The sequence below is a fragment of the Pseudopipra pipra genome, chromosome 7 (assembly GCF_036250125.1).
Source record: "Pseudopipra pipra isolate bDixPip1 chromosome 7, bDixPip1.hap1, whole genome shotgun sequence".
Classification (NCBI taxonomy): Eukaryota; Metazoa; Chordata; class Aves; order Passeriformes; family Pipridae; genus Pseudopipra; species Pseudopipra pipra.
This window is the reverse complement of record NC_087555.1, coordinates 18,490,647-18,512,941: the sequence shown is the minus strand read 5'-3', so window position 1 is coordinate 18,512,941 and position 22,295 is coordinate 18,490,647. Positions and strand designations below refer to the sequence as shown.

Below are 22,295 nucleotides of genomic sequence, written 5' to 3'. Positions count from 1 at the left end.
GTTTCAGGTGCTTAGCACATTCAATACTGGTGTCCACACAAACCTGAAAAATTGCAACTTTAGGACATCTGTGCATGGTCTTAATGAAAACACCAAATTTTTTTCTGGGGGAGTCTTAGTGCTTTCTCATTGCCCCTCAGATGTGGAATATCCTTGCCAAGTTGCCTCAGAACCACTGTGTTGTTACATTGGTAGTATGTGGCTAAGTTTAATGGTCTGTTAGTGAGTCTTCAGCAACCTCCTTTCTCTTACAGCTGATTGTTTACAGTCTTTCATTGTCATCATCATCATCACCATCATTTGTGTAGTCCTCCTATGTTATCTTAACGGTAATAGCTGTGTCTCTTTTAATCTGGTTATATCTAGTTAAGAACTCTGTTTGGGACAGTGTTGGCTCTTTATTAGTTGTTTCCTTTTTTGCTGATATAGGTTCAGAGCACGAAGAGTATAACAAATGTCATTCTTTCAGATGAGAAAGTGTTTCCTAAGGCATTTTTGTTTCAGCCTTTAGAGGTCTGTCCTACAATGGATGCCAAAGCTGTGAACTTCTTGTTCTCAGTTACCTCATGCTCCAGTATAATTGTACTTGCTTTATGTGAAAAAAAAAGAGAATAAAAATCCCTGTGAAACATCTTCTTCTTGTGTTTAGTTAATCTGTGCCATTCTGCACCTTTTGTGCTGTGCTACTTGCCTGCTCACATCCTGCCTCTAAGTGCACTCTGGGCATTTCTGTTGGGGAGGAGGAAGAGACAGGATCTGAGCTTTTATTTTGTGTGGAGAAGTTAGCAAAGCTGGACCCCAGTTAAGCTGATTTCAGGGTTCTGTTGGACAAAGGAAGAGGCTGATATGATGTTATACTTTTCTCCTTCCACCCTCTTTCTTTTTTATTCAGTTTAGTTTCACAGTTTACCCTTCATTATCTTGCGAGTTGTCTCCATTATTTTCATGTTCCTCTTGTTTCATTTTTCTCTTTTGGTCATGTATAGGTTCAGCCTTAACATCTCTTTAGTATTTTTTCCACTTAAGAAAGTCTACAGTGCATCTTCATTACTGTGCTCTGCTGCATATCTTAAATGCTGCTTTAATCTTGGTGAGAGATAACATGACAGATCATAGGTAGAATGAAGGCTGATAATGAGGAATGAAAATCAAGTTGACCGTTTTTTTATGATTATATATTGTACTGTGAAAGAAACTACCATTCAGGAAATGAAAGAAATAGAAAACAAAAGCTTTTTAATACAGAATTCCTGACCACAATGAAGTGTCAGCTAGTCAAACTAGGCTATATAGTTGATGCTCAGCTCAAGTGGAAAAAATCAACAATTTGAGTAATTTTTAAATGATAACCAAAAGTGTTTGTTGTTTTTTTTTTTTACCTAGCTGAATTAATCTGTGAGAATGTTGTGTAATTTCTTTAAACAAGAGAGTCCTCAGAATCAGAGTAGTTTGGTCTCTGCTTTGCTTGTACTATTTTAATCCTTCAAAACTCACATATTCTATCCTATTTTCTTCTAATTTTGCTTATAATTGACATCCCAGAGCCACATCATGAAAATATTGCAAACATTTACAATGCCTCACTATGGAAAATAGAGATTAAGCTTGTGATTGGATAGCTGGCTTGATGTTGTATTATGTGCTGTTCATCTTAATCTCCAGAATCTTTAAACCTAAACTGTTTCAACAGTAGCCAGATTTAAGGAGTCGAGCTTCTGCCTATTGTGAAATTGTGTACCTGTTTCTAAGACATCAACGTGTAGAACTGCTTCTTCAGTGGCAACAAGAGAGAGGAGGGAGTTAATTTATTAGACATATTCATTAGCCAGCTCACATTCTCTTTTTTTTCCTTATAGTGTGCCCTCTTCCCTGAAGTAGTCTATTCACTCCTTGAGGTATCTCCTCTGTTCGATGGATTGAAGGAGTCTGCTTAGGCTATATATTGCACTCCCTCCTGCCCTTCACCCATTGCTCCTTAAAACATTTTCACTTCCTTCCTTCTAATTTCTTGCTATTTTTTCTTTTTTTTCTAACATTTAACTTCCAGTGGGACTTACTTTCTTTCTTTCCCATCCTTGCATGCCTCCATTCCTCACTGTCCCCTTTTATCATGAAGTTTGAAAATGTTTCTAAGGCTGAGCTGAAATGAATACTGTTACTTTACTTTTTTACCTAAAGAAAGGGTCACACGAGAAACAGTCACAGCAAGACTCTGGGTTAGAGCTGCAGAACGGTACTTGGTGTGCAGGCTTTTTCAGTCTTGGTGAGGGATTGGCAGCTAAATAAAATGTCTTTGATTTGAGGAAGTCACTTGCACTGACTTCAGTCAGTAGGAAAAACCTTGAAAACTGCCCCATCCGTGCAAATGCAACCCCAAATAAGGCTGTTGCATTGTTGCAGTTTGTTAGTGCAATTTACCTAATCCTTATGCTACAGCACAGCTGAATTGCTGTTGCTAATGTTGTTTGCATTTCAGTTTGATAACAATCAGTCATTCCTATCCAGTAGTTTTGATATGTTCAGTTAAGATGCTGTTGCATAAGAAGAGACTGTTTGACAGAGTGTGTTTAAAGGTCTTTATAGGGAACTTCAAACCTGAGAACCATAAGATGTGGGACTGCACATGTGGATGTAGTCATGTAACAAAACACTGTGTTACGAAATAGCTGAAATATTATTGTGAACTCCGGTGGGGAAGTACCACAGGCAGCATTTATTATACTACACTGTGCATGAAAGGGACTCCAGATTTGAGCAGCTTGGACCCATGAGAGATTTGTGCTGACAAAGCAGTTCTGGTGGTAGTGGTGCCATTGCACTGACTGCTAGCTGAATTGGAGGCCCAAGTGTTTTGGGGTTCTGTTAAGCGATATCAGTCTGATTGTGAGTGATTTTCTGCCAGATACACTGTTTTCTATCCACTGGAAAGAGTAGATTGTGTTCAATCGTGCTTCCTGAAATATAATTATTTAGTTTGTCTTTACGTTTCCCCCTCTTATTTTGTATTATAGTTGTTTTGATTTCTCAGCAGTGTTCCTGAGTGAGCTGCAAAAACTGCTTTTAAAGCAGCTCACACTGTAATCAAAATAATATTTAAAAAGCATTGAAGAAAGACTAATGTTATAAGGGAAATTGCATGTTTACTTATTTACAATTATTAAATAGCCTCATTATTGTTAGGCACAATTGAATAGAAACAATCACTTTGAGGAATTATCCATGAAAAGGAAGCCTTTGATAATAAATGAATATTGGAAATTGATGTGTGCTCGTTTCTCTGAGAAGCAAAAACAGTGTTAGATTGACCCCAATGAACTAGTTAAGAGATTTATATTGATTGTATTTAACCCAGACTTTCCTTCCAGATGAAAACAAATTTCTAGACCAAACATACTTCTGCACTTAGAGGTTGTAAATATGAAAAGCAGAGTTACGGATCAGCTCACCATTTTACTTTTTCTTTATTTGTTTTAAATTTTCTTATAAAAATATATATATAATGGGAGGGAAGAAAAGAAACTGTTAATTAATTAATAAAGCCACTGCTGGGCACAGTGTCATCATGCAGAGACCTTGTGGTGACCTGACAGAATTACTGCAGAGAAGTATGACTTCCACCACTGTCAGAGCACAGCCTGCGCTGGGAGGTTTCCAGTTTTTCTCTGTCTCAGCAGCACACACCTGGTTGCACATACTTTTCCTCAGATGAAGTCTGTTTCATAACACTCATGCAAAGATATGTTGGTCGTATGTATCGGGCCTTCTGTATTTTCAAGGTGGCAATCTCAGGGTGGGACAGTAACTTGGCTTGGAGGTTCTTGCTGACTTCTTACTAAGTACACACGATCCTTGCTTTTTGCTTGCTCTGCAGGCTAAGGTATGTGACCAGAAACAAGGCACTTGTGTTGCCACAGTTACAGAATTTACCATTCTGTCGAAGCACGTTACAAACATAAATACCTTTCTTGTGTGACCTTTCATCTCAGCTGAAGCTCTGCTCCAGAAAACTGCTAAAGATCGGTCAGGGACACACACCATATGGAAGAAATAGTGTAGGAGGCAGCCCGTAGCTGCCCGGGTGAGGAGCTGAACAAAGCCACTCTCATCCTGTATTTGCAAGTCTCATATTACCTGTCTTTAATCTTCCTTGTACACTTCTTGCATAGCACATCCAAACTGAGCTCACCTGAAGGAGCATATCTTTGCTTTCCCCTCATTAAAACAGTGTATCTGAAAATAAGAGGTGTGACTGTCTGAGGGTAAAAGGAAGTATTTTGTACCCGAAACTTTAGGAAATTTTTCTTCCTCTTGTCCTCATGTTCTTCCCCATTAGATGATTACAGACTTGGCTTCATCTAAATCGTGTCAGTGTAAGTTTAAAGGTTGACTGTAATGGTAAGAAAGATTATGTTAAAATGGCATATTTTTCGTAGTAGTTCTGCTCTTTGTTTTTGAGACATATCTGCTGGCTTTGCTAATAAAGACACAGGTTTACAATTGTTAGTGTCACAGAACGGTTTGAAGTGGTGCGAGGTTCTGTTCTGTCACAGAAAATTCTGGCTAAGGTGTGATTTTCTGCCTCACTCCTACAAGTGGTAATGAAAGAGGAGAAAAGCTTTATTTTATGATCTTATTTTGATCTTGTTTTGAGTTTGAAGCACTGTCACTGACAGTCATCGTCATCTGATTTTAAAGCGAACACATTCAACGCGAATCACTGTGAAAAAGTAAATATGGAAATGTATACTTCTGTTTTTCAGCCTTTTGGAAACTTGGACTTCATGTTAAAGGCAGTTAAAATATTATTTTTTTTCCTGTAAATATATTATCTATTGTATGTTTACACAAATGTAGTAAAAGAAAACACATAAATCAAATGGACTGTTTGTTCTTTTTATATTTTCTTTGTCCTCTTTAAAGTGTATGCAATCTTTCCCACCCCTCCCAACCAAGTCCTATCTCCACCCAAGTGCATTTCCTTAGTGGATTTCTCTAAGAGACAGAATCAGAGGGCTGCATGATGGCATTTCTAAATTTAAATTAGATGGAGCAGAATGGGCTGTGTAATTTGCTTAATCACTGCTCATGCTGTAATTTCCTTGGATTTGATTTTTTGCAGTGCAGTCTTATCTTTAAGTTTCTATCTGGTAGCCAAGTCTGCTATTTGGCATGATTTCAGAAAGCCTGGATGCATTTTTCTTCTTGACAAAATATCAAGGGGATTCTGTGATAAAGCAAATTCTGCACACAGAGCTTTTCAAGCACGATAAATTGATTTAAATGGGAGTGTGACAGAAAAATATGTGCCTCCAAAACAAAGAGATGGAATAAAATCTAAAACATAGTTGATTAAAGCCATGCAGAAACATTCAGAAGATGGTAAATCAGTAAATAAATCGAAAAGATGCAGATTCATCTGCTGTTATATAAACTGTACCTATTCTGGGATTGGGATTCAGCAATTTCAGTACAGGCATTTCCTGTATTTATTTTATCTGAATATGACTAAATGGTACTTCACTTCTGCTATTTCAGGCCTTGTCTATCTCATTTTAATGACTTGACAGTCTGACGTATACAAAACAGTCTGTCTGTGTTCAGTAAGTTGTGGTAAGATCTTCACGTGGTTTATTTTCTATTTTCCACAGTGCATAAAGATATGTTTTTGCTATTGTAGCATTACATTTTCCTAATTTGTCTTTATTCTTTCCTTTAGAAATACCTAAATTCTATTCTTGTACCTATACTGTCAGCAACAGTGAATGTTTATATTCTGTTAATGACAAAGGCAAATATTTAGCAATAAGCAGGTGTTCTAGAGTGAAGCACCAGCTTCAAGCAGTGATTCCCCATGTAGTGTTAAACAGCCAGGGGTCAGATCCTTTTTGTGATAGCCAGTAAAGTGATGTTGACCTGAAATGTATGGAAATTTCTGATTGAGCTTGCTTATAAGAAATACACTTATTAATTTGTAAATGTACTAAGAAGACAGAATCTGAAATCAGAATTAGACCAGAGTCTTCTGTGGGTCTCAGAACATAGAATTAGGCAACAGCAAGTGTACTATTTGTTTTCCACTTTGTAACAAGATTTGGGTAAAAAAGAACTATCAATATGATAATCAGTTTGGGATTATTTTGTGAAAATCTGTAAGAACATGAGGCACTTTATATTGGAAAACACAAATGGATAGCAGGCAGATGACCTGAGATTTTACCTGTTCAGTAAAGAGCAATCTTCAGAGTATCAGATGTAAAGGCAAAGGTCTGGATTTTGAGACAGCAATCTCTGCTTGATGTGATGGGTGAAGAAAGGGCCCAAAGATCTTCAAGGGCTATTTCTTTTGGGGGCTCTTTCTCACAGGGGCTTTTCTCCTTATTGTTCTGGAGAAAAGGGAAGAAACAGTGCAACATGAGAGTGGTGTGCCCTTGTGAGTAATGCTCACAAGGGAGATGGTTCATTGCCAAAATGGTATGACTGGTGCAGCCAACTTAGAGGAAGAACAGAGTGGTACTGAGAGCATCAGCGATCAATTATTTATTGTCAGAAGAAAGTAGAGAAGCTGGCTCACATTGTTAAGCTATAGCATATATTCCCCGAGAGAAACAACTGCAGGAGTATGGACAGCTAGTACAGGAGTATTGCAGAACTCAGGTAATAGTTGTAGTAAAAGCATCTGATAAAGTAGTTACTTAAGGTTTTAAAAAATATGTGTTGAAAGATCACCTTGATGTTCGACCTAGGACTTCTACAACTGAAATAATTTATTTTGTGTTACTCCCAAGTTTGCAAGTAGTGTGGGCCCTGCCTTCTCACTTTCTCTGCTGCTGGTTAGTGGTAGACAGGAGATAGCAGAAATGCATCTAGTGAAAAGTGACACTGTGGATTGAGATTGTGAGTGGGGAAGAAAGAGAAGGAGAAAGAGAGAGATATATATTTGACCAAGCACCTGTTGTGGTCTACAAAACTTTCCCCAGTGTTACAAGACAGTAATTCCTAGTATCTGGCCACGTGTAGGTTCACCTTTGCATGGGGAAGCATCAGAAGCCTGACTCCCTAGGGCTACAAACCATCACTACCTGGGTCCTTGTTACACAGCCCCTAATATACCTTTTTTCAACTGGAGAACTGCTGCACTTGGGGGGAGCATTTGGTGTGGAACCTGCTTTCAAATCTTTGTACACAGGAGGTTTTCCCTTCATCAGTCCTGAGTCCTTCCCATTAGAGTGCTGGGGTTGTGCTATGCAATGCACGTGGACAACAAAGGTTCGTCTATTTTCTTTACATGTACCTGGCTTATTTTGGAGTGTCTGTATTGTAAAAATCTCTTTTTTGCTGCTTCTTTCCCTTTAAACAGTTAGTTCTTCACTACTTGCAGCAGAAGATAAGGGACTAACCACAAAGATGTATTTTATGTATCTTATGTGTACCAAAAGCATTTTTTAGGAATTTGGGGATAGCTTGCATCAGAATGGTAAGAATTGCCTTTCTAAGCATTAGCATATAAAAATATACCCAATTACGTTCACAGAGTAGAAGAAAACCTATTGTAGTGGTGAAAACTGCAGCTAATTGCAAATAAAGTCTTAATAAGAGCATGCAAAGAAACACACTGAAAAACTTGACAATGAGTGGCCTTAAAAACCGTTGGTATGAAAATTCCCCCACAGCACCTTCCCAGTAAGGCAAGTGTGTGATTCTGTTTCCTCCTTTTCTCCTATCCCCAACTGTTCCTTGTCAGTGCTCTTCTTTGCCTTAGGCTATAGCAGTAGTTGAAAAGGTTAAAATGTGTTCGTTTTCACCACTGCATGGATATGAGGCAGTCAGCAAATGGAAAAAAAATATTGTCTTTATTACTCGTGCTGTCAGATTAGATGCAGGAAGTGTCTGTTCTTTAAGCCGTTGAATGATAGAGTTTATAAATCGGTAGAAATCTGAAGACAGAGTGAATAGGTCACTGAGTGTAGTTTTAAAAACTGCTGTCATGTTGGATTTACAGAACTTGAAGACTTCTGGTAATAAACAAGGTTATGATGATTTGATAACTGTTGCTGTCTTTCATAAGGAAAGCCTTTCCAGGCTTCATACCACCTGTGGAATACAGTTTCGAAAGCATTTTGTAAATATTTGGTCTGTTAATTTTGAACGATTTAAAATCATTCTATGATGCTACCTATGAGTACAATTTAATTTACTGCATTTTATTTTCATTTCCAGACATTACAGTAACCAGATAGGTCTCATTATCTCAGATTTCAGAGATCTTATGCCTGGAACTTCATTACTCCATCTGAATCTTTAGGCAGTTACTTAGGTCTTTCTTTGTGTGCTTAGGTTTCCCAGCAAACAGTGTTTCCCTAACTCCTTGGCAAATAAGTTCCCTTTGACATTTAATTTGACTAATGAGGTGACACAATTTTAGGCATAAATTATACCTCCTATGTCAGCCCACACCCTGCTGAGATATCTTCATGAGAGACCATGTGTAGGCAGTCCTATCAGTCTTCCCCTCAGATACCCAGGTATAGAAGGAAGTTTCACTTTATGCAGAGGTGCCCTGGAGGAGTCTGAACAACTGAGCTTTCCGAGGGCATGTTTTGAATTAATTCCTCTCCTTCACTGGCAACACTGCCCACAGGGCTTGCTGTATCAGACTCATGAGTAGACTTGTCCCATGGCAGAGTGGGACCTTCATGCAGAAGATGACAGAGTTGACATCCTTGGCAGTCTGTGTTTTTGTTTCTGGTAGGGTTTGTCATCCTGAGCATGAGGTGGGGCTAAATGAGATTGGATGCCCCCACTGAAGTTGTATATATGATTCTGGCTTACTCTACCAGTAGTTTTTTTCTGAAGCTGAGTACTCAAATCTTTTGGAAATTATATGGTGTATTCTATGTTTTGTCTCATGAGATGAATAATCAGGAAAAATTTTAGAGAATTAATCGGAAGGAAACTGCCATGCAGTTTATGATGGCTGTGGACGTGGTAGAGGAAATAAAAGAGAAAATTACTGTCTTCCTACAATTCAAGTTCCTTATAAAGGTAGATTAAATGTGGACTAATAATGTATTTCTGGGAAAATGCTATTTTGGGAAAAACAGAACAAAAAAGTATCAGCTGAATGGTGAGGAAGAAGAAAAGAAAAACACCCTATACAATTTGGGTTTTATCTTATCCCAAATGAAACATTCCAATTTTCCATCTAAAAATAACATTTCAAGACCAAATTCAGTAGCAGGTGGAACAGAACATTTATCTGTTGTTTGAATGAAGTGTTATTTCAACCCCTTGGGACACACTTCTTTTTTTTTAATTTGGGCAAGGAAAATGAATTTTTCCCTTGGTTTATGTGTGTGAATTACTAGTTGAACTGAAAAAATAAGTATTTCTCATGTTCTTCCTCTCACTAAGTTCCAGGCAAGGACTAGATGCAGAGTATGGGAAAGTGTGGTTTGGGAAAGAAAATGGGAGAGTTTTATCCCCGAGTGGAGTAGCATTTGTTTTGTGTGACTGACCAGCAATATAACATAGATTTGCTTCTACGAGTATTCAGCTGGATTATGGGTGAGATTTAAATAATATGTTACTAAGCTTTAGGATGTAATAGCTTGTCTAAAAATAGGATTGGATTATTAAGATTAATGTAATCTTTGTAGCTTTTGTTATTTTTTAGAATGCAAGACATTCAGTCTTTAGTGCTAGAATTGATGATATTTTCATCTCCATTTCCAAGAAAAAGAAATGTTAAAAGAATAATTTAAACATTGTTAAAATTCAGCAGGCAACATTTTAAAAGTGAATACATCCAAACAGCTCCACAGAGCAAAGGATAAAACTTTTAAATTAAAATCGCACCATAAAGGTCATTTTCTGTCTCAGTTATGATGTGTGCTTAGTTGAAACCTACATGAATTTCAGCTGATGGATTGTTCAGGTTCAGCTCATTGTGCACCGTGAGGACTGCGTGACGCGTTTTATTTACACTGAACATCAGCATCCCTGTTGCCCAAGCTTGTTTTGTGGCGGTTCCAAAAGGGAATTATAATTGTTTACCCTTAAGCATGGCAGTAATATAGTCTGATTGGAAACAAAGATGTGTCATTTATTCGTTGAATTATTTGTATTTGATAAAAGGACAATTTTTTTCCTTTGGTGTTATTTTTATAGCTTCCGTGAATTTCTTAAGCTGTAGACAGAGCTTTGAACCTTATTGATCATGTCACCAGCATTCACTGAAGAAAAATACCAGTTGCTGACATCAGTTACAATTATGTAGCTTACAGTGGTACAAGGGACATTATTTTTATAGCTACAAAGTTTCATCTGCTAATACAGTTTTTGTATGAGGATACACATAATACGAGGTATTCGGTATTTGTGTTTCATTGCCTTGTAGTTTCTGAAAACCAAATGTAGTGTCTTGGAAATAAACATTTAGAGCTTTTACACTAAATCCTGTGTATTGCAAATCTGACACCAAAACTCTCGTGGTACAGGATTCTTATGAATCCTTAATTAACACTCTTTCTCCACCCCTGCAATAAAGTAGCTTTCTAGCTTGAGTTCAGATGAGTAGTGCAATTTCAAAGGAGCTTTAAAACAGCCTTTATGGGAAATCACACCACTAAGTAAAATATCGATTTATTAGAACCCTTAAAGTCATGCTTTGGGGAAGATGAAAGGGGGAGCTGTTTTAGCACAATTTTTGATGGAACAAAGGCAGTGTGCTCCAGTCAAGAAAGCAGAGCTTGTAGTGTTAAGAGTAAATATACGTTTGATTGCCTCATATCTCATGTGTGCCTGAGAAGCTAAAGGCAGCAGACACAAAAATGTAAATAGCACATATTCCCCTGAATGGTTTTATACGTCTGTACCTGACTGAATGTGCCATCACTGTCTTTCAGAAATATCGACAGTATATGTCTGGACTTCTCACTCCTCCTTATGGTGTTATGGAAACTGGCTCCAACAATGACAGTAAGTATAAGAACTTAGAAATCAGATGGTAGAAAAAAAGAGAAAGGGGAAGATGGAAGTCCTCTGATTATGGGGTTGAAGTTGAAACGTTAAATTCATTTTGGTATTACAACTGTCTTTATACTGCATGTAGCAGGAAACACTTTGGAACTTGCCTAAATGTCTTCCCAACTGTATACAAGTGTACATGGAGCTGTACAAAAATCTGCACTCTAAGCCAGGCCTGTTGACTAAAGCCTACTGTATGATGTCATGTAACATTTAACTAGTTATAGATGTTACATTAATTCCATGGAACATGGCCATGAGTCCTGCTAGTAAAGTAAAAATAATAAACTGTCTCATTTTTTTTGGTTAGGATGAGCTACACAACTTGCTAGAGAATCTAGGTTAGTGCCTGAGCAGACAGCTTGCAGTAAACATGCTACTCTCTGACCTTTGTTAAATAGCTGAATAAGTTTGGGTATGTCTGTGCCTCATAAGAACCTGTCAAGTGGGATAGTGCTGTAGACACAAATCCAAGGGCAGCCTTTGGAACTCATCATTTGCGTAAATCAAGGTACTTTTATTTATTGGCCAGGGGATTATTTAGATGCCAACCAGGACAGTATCTGATGGCTAAAAATTGCATCTGCAAATTTTGTGCCATATGCTGTGTGTTCAATATGTTCTATATGCAGGACAATAGCATAGCATAGCAATGCTAGTTAGTGCAAACTCAGTACCACATTGACTTCCAGATACTCAGACATAGATTATGTTAAATAAGAAAGTATAAATAATTCCTATATACATGCTTCAGATATTAAGTTGTGAGAAAAGTACTATGCTTAGCAAGCAGTTTATAGTATTTACACAAATTAGCTTTTTTGTGTTCACAAGAGGAAACTTTTTTCTGAATAAATCTGTTTTTCTCTTTAAAACTCATAGGTTAATGTGTATGTTATCAAAATATTGAACCATCAAATTCCCTATTCTATCAATAAATATCTTCATTGTTACTTAAAGAATGTACAGTATTTATTTATTTATTTATTCATTTTCTTTATTCCTTTTTTAGGAATGCCAGATAAAGACAGTATGTCAAGCAGTGCTCTTTGCCAAGTTGCTAAAAATTGTAATAAGGTAAATCACACATAGTTTTGCACTTCTTTCTTTTTTTTGCTGGAGGGGGAGGAATCCAGTTATGAAAAATGCAAAAGTGCAGCATTAAATTGAAAAGAACCGAGTGCAAATGCAAAGCATGTTCTTGCATTTGAGCACGGTATGCAAATTATAAAGATGCTTTAGACATTGTGTCATAGAACTGAAGAAAGCAACTGGTTTGGGATTATTAGCAGGTGTACTGCTGCCAAAGTTTGTGTTACAGTCTGGTTTTCCTATCTTTGTTGGAGAGGTGCTGAGGGTAAGGAAGAAAAGCTGCACTGTGACAAGACCAGTGGATAACCAGTGGATCATAAAATTCATGATTAAATCCTATTTTAAGGCTTAACTGAGTCTGAACTGATGTATAGGCATTGTTCTGGCCCTTTGCTCAGGGAGAATTTTCTCCTGTGTTCAGAGAGCAGCTTTACATTCCAGTTCCCCTTTGTAAAACAGTTCTGTGCCTTCAGCCTCACCAGATGAGGACCCACGTGAAAGAACTCATGAATATTTCTATGCCTGGTTTAATAGTGGAATGTAGTATATATATATATAGAGAGAGAGAGTAATAGTGGGAAGAAATAATGTCAGGCATTGCTATAAAGATTGATAAATTTTAGAATTTTTTTATAGCAGGAGTAGAAAAGTTACAGTAGTAAGCAGATGCTCGGATGCCTTCTTTCTGGACACAAGAGTTTAATTGAATTTATTTATGTGATGTCTTTAAAAGGTTAAAGGTATTTTTGTTGCACAAAAAAGATCTCTTGACAGCAGATAAAAACAAGGAATATTTTAACATGCTTCCTTGATGCAAAAATAACTGCTTCCACCTCTCCCTGTCTGTCTGTCCTGCTTCCTCAAGGGTACTGACCTTTCTTAATTGTCACATTCAGCCTTTATTAAATGTATACATGTAACAGTGTGCAGTTCCTTTTCCTACAGTCGTATTCACTAATGCTATACCACTTCCTGACACAGCCTTATCCTGTAGGAGCATAAACATTTTTCCATGCACTGAGTAATAATTCTTGGATAACTTAGCACCTTTCATTCTGTAAGCATTTTACAAACCAGTTAACGGATTACGCCTAAGTGGTTCTTTAAGTTCTTGGCATTTCAGAACTTGGAACACTGGGAGTTAAGTCAGGTCAGGGGTCTTGCTTGGCTTCTCAATGAAAGCACCAGGTGCAGAATCCAGAGTAAAAGATGTTTTCTGAAGCAGATAAAAGTAACTGATAGAGGTAAGGAGGTAAAAACATCCGTCTCCCCTAGAAGGTGATAACCCCCGGTAATGGGAAGTGATGCTCAGCTAAAGGTAGTAAACACTCTCAGGTGCAAAGTATTTTAGAAACTGAGCAAAATTTAGTGATTAATACCTTTGCCAATAGCTGGGCTTTTCTAGCACAACAGGACTGTTCCTGCACAAAATAATCACTTGAGTAGGAGACAGAACTTGGCTGGGGCTGGGGCTGAGGCTGAGGTAGGCTACTCGGTGACTTTTACAGGAATAAGGTCCTTTGCAAACCATATTATCTTTATTTCCAAGACACGTGTAAAAAACAGACATCCTTCTCCCTCCCACACCGTACACATTTCTGTGGAGGGAAGCTGAGTGAGTAAATATGTGACAGATGCTTGTCACCTTGTTTCATCCTGAAGGAGCTCAGGCTGTCCCATGACAAATGTGGCAGAAGAACCTACACAGCATAGAAATGGTTCATGAATTCTAGTTCTGTGTGTTTTCCATATGACCATAGTTCCCTTTAATTATGTTAAGTGAAAGGGAAATGCAGCAGAGGTAAATACCTGAGTATTTTATTTACTGCATGCAAGCTTCATTCCTGCAGTTTTAAACTGTACAGCTGTTACAATGCTTACAAAAAATGTTGTTCTTCATCACCTGTAGTCAGTTTTGAACAACCAGGGAGTTAGTGGAATTGCAGAGCCAAATTCCCGGAGTTGTTGACAGCTATTCAAAACAAAAAATCAGGGTACCAGAAAACAGCACTGTGTTTGTAGATTTTATATATTTTGCTTATTTTTAGAGTGATATATGACTTCCAAAATGATGTATCAGGATAGGGAAGTGCTTCCAGGACATCTTTAGACTACTTTATATCTTTAGATTGACAAAATGATGCCTGTAGGGCAGGCAGCAAATGAGCTTGGAGAGACCTGCAGACTACTCTGTAATGTCCAGAAAATGACCGAGTGAGGAGCTCTCTGAGATTCAGAGAAAGTTCCTCAAAATCTTTCATATTATTAGAAAACATTACAATCTTAGACAGAAAGAGATAACATCATCAGTAGTTCTGATCATTATGCATTTTTTTCAAGGTATCTGTGTGTTGTTTTAATTTTTCAGGAAATTTTATAGCTGTAAATAATTTGCTTCAAATTAAATTTAATATATTCCAGTCTGGAAATATGAAATGCATGCTTTTCTCTTTTAGCATGTGGTGAGTCTTTTAGAAGCACTGTAATAGATGATTTTCCATATTTGCTAATCATTTGAGTTTCATCTTCATAGCTTAATTTTTTTCTCCTGTCACATCTATTAGTTTTTGATGAGTAATGTAAGATTTTTCTTTTAATGCATGCCTTGAAATTTTCTCACCATATGGGGATGTTTGGTTTTCCTAGTTCATTAAAATCTACAAAAAAATTTCCTATTTGGAGAAGGCAGCAAAGAGATTTTTTTTTACCAAATGTGAATTCATTTGCATTTAGGGTTACATTATTGCACATCATTTAATGCAATATAGCAGTTAAATTGAGCATAAAATACTGAGAGAGAGTATACTATTGTCTTCAGTTATATTTTGGAGAATGGAAACAAAGTCAATTTAATACTGACTTACATAAGGGAAAATAACGCAGCTTCAGTCTTTTTTAACTAGGACAGGCCGATATCTGTATACTGGTCTGCGTAGCTCTTAGTTTTTGAAAATTCCCATGGGGTAGAGTTGGATATGTGAGATGAATGTAACCCTAAAGCCAAAATGACAAAATCAATAATAATTTCAAATACATTTTTGGAAAAGACACAGAAGAGTACTTAGAAAGCATGGGAGGTCGGGTTCCAGTGTGCAGGCAGAATAGGTAGTAGTTCTGGTTCCATGTGTTACCAGCAGAGCTGGCAGCAGGGTTGCATGATGTTTCCCACTACAGGATCCTGTTCTTACAATTTGGCCACTTTTTCACTGTTTACGCTGAGTTCGCCATGCTGAGAGTATGCTCCTGGCTGATTGTTAAATTGAAATGGATCAAACCTCTCTGACACTGAGTTGGAGGAAAACACATAGCACATATTAGATAGCTTTTCCCAGTTATACACCAGCAATCCTGTCCTTTGGACTAGAAGCTCGACATTTGGGACTTATTCTGGAAGTAAGGGATACCATTTGTGACCCCTTAACAAATAACCATGTTGTTAAGCATTGAAAAATCTCAGTTGAAACTGAGTCACCAGAGACTCGTTACAGTTTCACTGCGAACTTGTGCACATGGGCTATGGGCGTGGCATGTGCAGAATCCCAGCACTGTTCGGTCCTGGGCTGCTTGGGAATTCCTGTGTCAATGCTTAACGGTGTGAGGTTTCTCTCAAGGACTTCTTTTAGTTGCTGGAGCAACATTTTGACTATTACAAAGACACACTGACTGAAAACCAGACTTATTTCCCCTGTGCTTTTACACCCTCTACTGGTGTCCAAGCAGGAAATGAGTTAAGGAATAGCCCATCTACTCTGGAGAATGTGAGATGTAGGATAGTTTAAAGAAGAGGGCATTACAGGACTGAGTTGCAGAGACACAGGAATGAATGTGGGCGGACCTGCTGAGAATATGAATCTCCACTCTCCAATGGACGCTGGTGCTGAATACTACTTTCTGATATCAGCAAATGTCTTAAACTCCTTTGCAAACTGTAGATGCCTAAGAGAGCATAGGAATTATCCACAGAAGGAACAGAAATCCATGATTTATAAGTTATTTATTCAAGTAGTAGATAGTAAAAAAATTCTAACCCTGCTAATGATCGAAGCTGAAGTTTTGTATTCTTTTCTGTTATGGAATCTCCATATTGCATTTTGCTAAAAGAACTCCCACATCCTCAAGAAGCTACACAAAAAAATTCTGCTTGAAAGGAAGGCTGAAAAATTAAGTGCTCAAAAGCAGAGTATTTCAAGATTGGAGGCTAACTGAGCAGTGTTAATGAAGACCTCCTAAATGTGTTTGTTATGCTACCGACTTTGATTACCTGCTCACATAAATTTTTCCTGTGACACACTTAATTAAAACATCATCTCACCTCAAAAACCATGCTAGCTTTCTTTTTGTACAACTTGATCTTTGTATAGGTTTAAAACCTACATAAATCTGTGCTTTATTCATTGAAAGCATACATCCTAAAAGGGGGAAGGTGCTTCTTCCTCTCCTTTGTACTGATGAAACCATACTGAACTCAGAAGATATGAGCAGATTAAAGTTGTACAAATGCATACAATAATTCTTGCTATTGGGTGAACACTATGTATTTTTTTCTGAAATCTCTGATGCTTTATTTCCATTTGGTTCCTATATTGTCTTCAGGTTTTTATTGTCATAAAGAGTTACAGGAGCTCCCCCTTGTGCACTACGTAATATTTGAAAAACACATGGATTGAGTGAATGTCTCCTTTATGTTTTTCATGTAATATCTCTAAATCCCGTAGACTGGAAGCTTATCAGAAGTGATTTATTTTAAGGTATTTTGTATACCAAAGCTCCTATAGGATGTGCTGCAATATTCATCTGAAAGTCACCTTTTCGTCCATCTTCTTCCCTAATTAATTTGGTGTGGTAAAATATAGATTCCTTTTCTCTTCTGAGTTTTCAGTAAGGCTTAGGAGCCATGTTGACATTTTTGCATTTAAATAATTTGGGTGATTGTGAAAACATAATTTGCCTTTCTATCAACTCTAAATGCATTTAATGCAATTATATAGAAAAGATTTTTCACTGGACAGAGAAAGACATAATCAAGATTTAATCCTCCAAATATTGCAATTTCAACATTGCCAGGCAAATGAATATTCACTTATTTCAATTTTCAAGCACTTAAGTATAGCTCTGGGCATTTGAAAATACACTGTTTGTAAAGATGACATTGCAATTCACTAGGTGCAGCCTTGAAGAGCCCACACAAGACACCAGTAATAATCGTGTTCATTCACCATATTAGCTACTCTAGCAATACACACAATCATTTTCCTTCTGATTTCTCTATATTTCAGTTTACTTTTCTCGGACAACCAAAAAGAATGCTTATCTTTTAACATATTCGGTGTATTGTCAAATGTGGAATTTGATAGAGCATTAGCAGAATTCTAAGGGGAATGTTTCACATTCTCATGAAATTGTGAGCCAAAAAAAAAAAAAGAATACAGAGAAAGAGAGAACAGGAAAGCAGACAGTGTTCTATCAAAGTGCAATGGCAAGGTGTTGGTTTAGAAGTTGTAGTATCTCCAACATACACATGAAAACTGTGTTAAAGGATAACTGCTGTGTGGATGGTTTATATAACTGCCCAGTGATACGTGTGCATTAATTCCTATTCTCTTTTGGGCTCCATGCCAGAGTCGGTTCTCCTATACATTGTTCACATAGGTTTAAAAAATAATTTCACTTAATTTTCTGCTTTTGAAGTGATTGCATCAAATAACTATGTGCAAATATTTCTAAATAATGTCTTTGTGTAGTCCTGACTGTACCAATTACTTTAAGGGGCTGCTCTGATACTTTGGCACCAATTTCACATATATGAAAGTAATTTTCTTAGAGTCTGTTCAAGTTCCTCATTTTGCTTTAAGTGAAAGTGCTCAGGGTTCAATCATTATCACAGCCTGTAACAATTTGGCTAATGCAGAGGCTGTGCATACAGTCCTTGGCGATGAGTCACACAGTGACAGCATATGGCAGGGGAGATAACAAAGACAGGAGTGTGAGAGGAGTAGGAGTCTGTGAAAAATACATTTTTCATACATTAGTAAGGAATTTCATCATGAAAAACATGAATGTCTTTCTATGTCATCAGAGCTCTTTAATGTAAACAAAATTGTTAGTAGGTCTGCTGGCTTACACAAGTAGACTTTGTGTAAGCTAAATTGTTTCAGAACCACCAGGGAAGGGTTTGGGTACATCACTATCTCCAGTTCCAGCCGTATGGAGATGATACACAGCTGTAGGCTTCCCTTCCAAATGCCAGTGTGAATAGCAATATTTCCAAGGAAAGCTTGCAACACCCCGTCTTCTGTTGTACAATTCAACTACCTGGTAATCTATGAAATATCTATGATCCATGATTTCATTGGGTACCCTGACTTCTGGAAACCCTAATGGGAGTTTCTACTGGAAACAGTTTCTTCTGCTGTATCTAATCATGTAATTGAGCAGACCAATACAGAACTAGCCAGAGTAGCCCCAATATGAAACCTGCTGGCCTTTTTCAGAGTAGCAGGGTAATCAAGTACTGACCCCCCAGACTAACCTTCTCCTCACAAAAGGGTTGTGGAGATGCTTGAGGGTAGCACAGGGAAGGCAGTTTGGCTGAAGAGACGTTTTCCCTTTCAGACTCCTCATGCCTAGCTGAATGAGTATTTAGATAAATAAACTAAAAATGGAAAAAATAAGAGTAATTCCTAGAAAATACTAAAATTTGTAAAATACTCAATATTGTGAATTAGGTGTGTGACCTTCCTTCCATAGGAGCATCACTCTAGTTTGATCCACTAGTTTGAGGACACAGCCTACTGCCTTACCTGCCAGCACTGGCAAGGTCAGTTTGATAATATATATTGTGGAGTCACATTTGATGACTCTTGCTCCTTGGCTGTGTTTTCTGTGTGATTCTATCTCAACCCATGAAAAACATGCACATATGCTCCATTTATCTCCTGCAGTTGAAAGGCAGAAAGAGGGGGTAATTATACTGAGAAAAAAGATAGTCCTTTTCAAGGTTCATGTCTTCAGGCAAGTCAAGCGTATACAAGTAACACACATTTGGCACTTATATTTGAAACAGCAAAAGGAATTTTTTTGAATCTTGTAATTATTTTCTCAAGTTTGGCAGAAAAATTGCATCAGGGATCTTAAAATCAGGTTCTTTCTAGTCACTCATATCATCTCTCACAGCATTTTGACTGCCTGTCCTGCAATGCATGATGGAAATTGGGATTCAACAAAGTCAATTATAGTTCTGAGTCAGTAAGAAGTAATCAATGTGTCTGATCTGATCATTTAGCAGCATCTTTTTTTGCTTATGTATGGATGACAAAAGTTTGAGAGGTTAATAAATAGTGGGGAAAAGCTGTCCCGTGATTTTGTTCTTTTTCTTGCGTTAGCTAGTCAAGAGCAGAAGCCCATTGTGCTGGCTGCACAGAATAGCACCACCACCAAAACAAGTGCCCAGTTTGTGGAACTCATTTAGAGCCATTCCAAGTTAGAATTGCATGGGCAAAAATGTCAGATTTCTGCAACAGAGATGAAAATATAATTAGCACTGTTAAATCCAGTGATGGTTAAGGAGAAAGTGCTGTTGAGGTATTTATGATTTATGACTTTCATTATTTATTCTTTTTGTAAATTTCCTTCTGGAAGAAAGCTTGGCACGAGATTTGGAACATGTTTGATCTTTGTGTACTTTATCATCAGTGATGCAGCTGTCTTAAAATTAAAGATAGCAGTTAGTGAGGAAATACAAATACACATAACTAAGTTGAATAGTAGAGAAATGAAAAGAATATATAATTTAGGCTCCAAAATAAAAATTTAAAAAAAATATCTTACTTGCAATACCAGCTATTACACTGCTTCTAATTAGGATTACTCAGACACTCTTATTTTCGTCTCCTGAAATAAAATTATATAAACAATTTGTACAATAACCTTAGATATGAACTGGATGGAGAAAGAGCCAGTAGCTTAACAGAGGAGAATTATGATTATATCTTTGTAAACCTCTAGTACTGCTTTGTCCATCCTCACTCTTTAAAGTAACTGACTTCAAATGTATGAATCTGAGGAGGCTAAAAAAACCACCTTCTCTCACACCACTCTTTCCTTGTAGCCATTTGCACAGTGGCTCACATAGTTGCTTTTCTCCAGGACACATTTTCTGGCCCAGCCCACCTTAGAGCCTCATGAGCCAGTGACACCAGAAGCAGAGGTAGGAGGGGGTGGCTGTGCAATGCAAAGATGGTGGGAACATCAGCTCCCAGAGCAAAGCACATTTGAGCCCAGGAAGAACTGTGGCACTGTGACTGCCCTTCCACAGCAGCTTCCAGTGGCCTGCACCAGGATTGAGGGCACACATCCTCTCCCATTTACCTTCTCCTACATCTCTTCTGTCTACAACTGGCTATAGATGCCCTCTCCTCCGTCAGGCTGACATTCCTGCTTGCCTGGTGATAAGGGAGCAGAACTGTCAGAAACACATAAACAGCTGTAAACAGCTGACTTTGGCACAAAGCACTGCCGAGTTTGATCACTATGGACTGTCACTCTTCTGCCCCAAACCGGCATTTCTGCCAGCCTACATTAGCTGCACAGGAAGCAGAGGGGCAACTGGCAGGTGATCACTTTGTCAGGCCAGCTTGCAGCTCTCTTGCACTTCACCACTAAATCACAAATCAATCTGTGTGATTTCAGTCTCCTGTGTTTAAATACAGATTTGTATAATGTATTCCTGTTATTGCTGTAATACATATACAGATCCAGTTAAATATTTGCTCCCCTCTCCCTCCCTCCTCTTGAGTTGTCTTAATTAATTGTGTTCAAAGCCAGTCTAGATTAGGGATTTTCAGTTTGTGGTCTGCAGGCTGCTGGGTTCTGACAGCTATTCCAAGTAACACTGAGAAATAAACCTAAGAAAAGCCTATTGTCACTGGCTGAACAAGGTTCCTTATCTTGACTGGCAAAACTGTAGGGGTCCACAAGATAAAGGAACCTGACAACCCCCCCTTCCCTTTTGTTTCCCCCAATTCATTTCACACTCTGCCAAGTGTCAATGTTAGCTGCTATGAATTCCAGGGCAGTGTTGGAAAAACCTGTAACTGTAACAGTAAGGTTTCTGATATTCCTTATGTTATAAATACGTAGCCACTGCTCCACAGCACTCTTGGTCCTGTCTTCCTAGTATGCTGGTCCAAACTGGAGGAAGGAGGAAGGAAAGGAAGACCAGGGGTTTGCCTTGCTAGAACTCCTGAATGCTACTTATTCTGTTTGGTTTCTTCAGTGTTACAGTCAATGTTCTTGAAATGCTGTCTTTTGTCTTTTGTCTGGCTTTTCTGCCATGAGGTTTGGGGTAGAGAACTTAGATTTCTGCCTGGAAAGTGCCATGTGACCTAGTGGCAGTGCAGACACTGGACAATCTGCAATAATATTGGCCTTCAATATACCAGAAGTTCCTCAGGGTGCATCTTCCTTTCCCCAAGACAGTCTTGTAGCCAACTGTCATGAAGAAGCTGAAGATTCCTACATTATTGCAGAAATTATGGGTTTTTTAACACGAGGTAGCTGGGAATACTCTGTGTACATTCAGTATTTCCAGGCAAACTGGTTTGGATTACAGTAATTAAATTTTTCTGGAACAGGAAACATTTTCACACTGTGATTTGCTTAACATAGTGCAACAGTCATCATCCTTTATACAACCCACAAAGAGTCACTAAAGAGTCAATTAAGCCGAAGAAGATTTTGAGATTATGTTTAAAAAGGAGGTGAGTGGTTGACAGATGGCAGGAGCAGAATTTTGGCTGGACGAAGCAATATTTCTAGCAGTGATGTGAAAATAATGCCAACCTTAAAGAGAAATAGGAGAAAGGGGATAAATTACAAAATACACACAATAGGTGCTTTTCCATTTCACAAGGACAGGGCTGGTTCTGTGATATCCCTAAAAGCCAGACATCACAGAATTTACACAGCTTGGGCTACATACTGAGAGAGATAAAAAGAGGTCATCTCTTTCAGAAACATACTATGGTGAATTGGGATGTAAAGAGAAGTGGTTAGCTAGGGAAAATGTCAGGTAGAGTAATTTCACCTCTCCGTATCAGTCTTGGGTTAATTATTGTACTGTTCTGTGTGCATTTGAGGTTCTGTGTGCATTCGTGGAGACAGTTTTTTTCTCAAATTGT

The 22,295-nt window shown here is 37.9% G+C and overlaps 1 protein-coding gene across 5 annotated transcripts in view; it reads left to right on the top strand.

The window, feature by feature from the left end:
* The window catches only part of RAPGEF4 (Rap guanine nucleotide exchange factor 4), a 151,837-nt gene that overhangs the window by 62,090 nt on the left and 67,452 nt on the right, over positions 1 to 22,295 (top strand). For all 5 annotated transcript variants that reach the window (XR_010431937.1, XM_064660823.1, XM_064660822.1 and 2 more), the window contains 2 exons: positions 10,905 to 10,977; positions 12,038 to 12,102. Coding sequence is in view for 4 of the 5 variants with exons in the window: in XM_064660823.1 (XP_064516893.1) it covers positions 10,905 to 10,977; positions 12,038 to 12,102 (138 nt within the window). In the remaining variant the exon portion in view is untranslated. The remainder of the gene's footprint in view (positions 1 to 10,904; positions 10,978 to 12,037; positions 12,103 to 22,295) is intronic.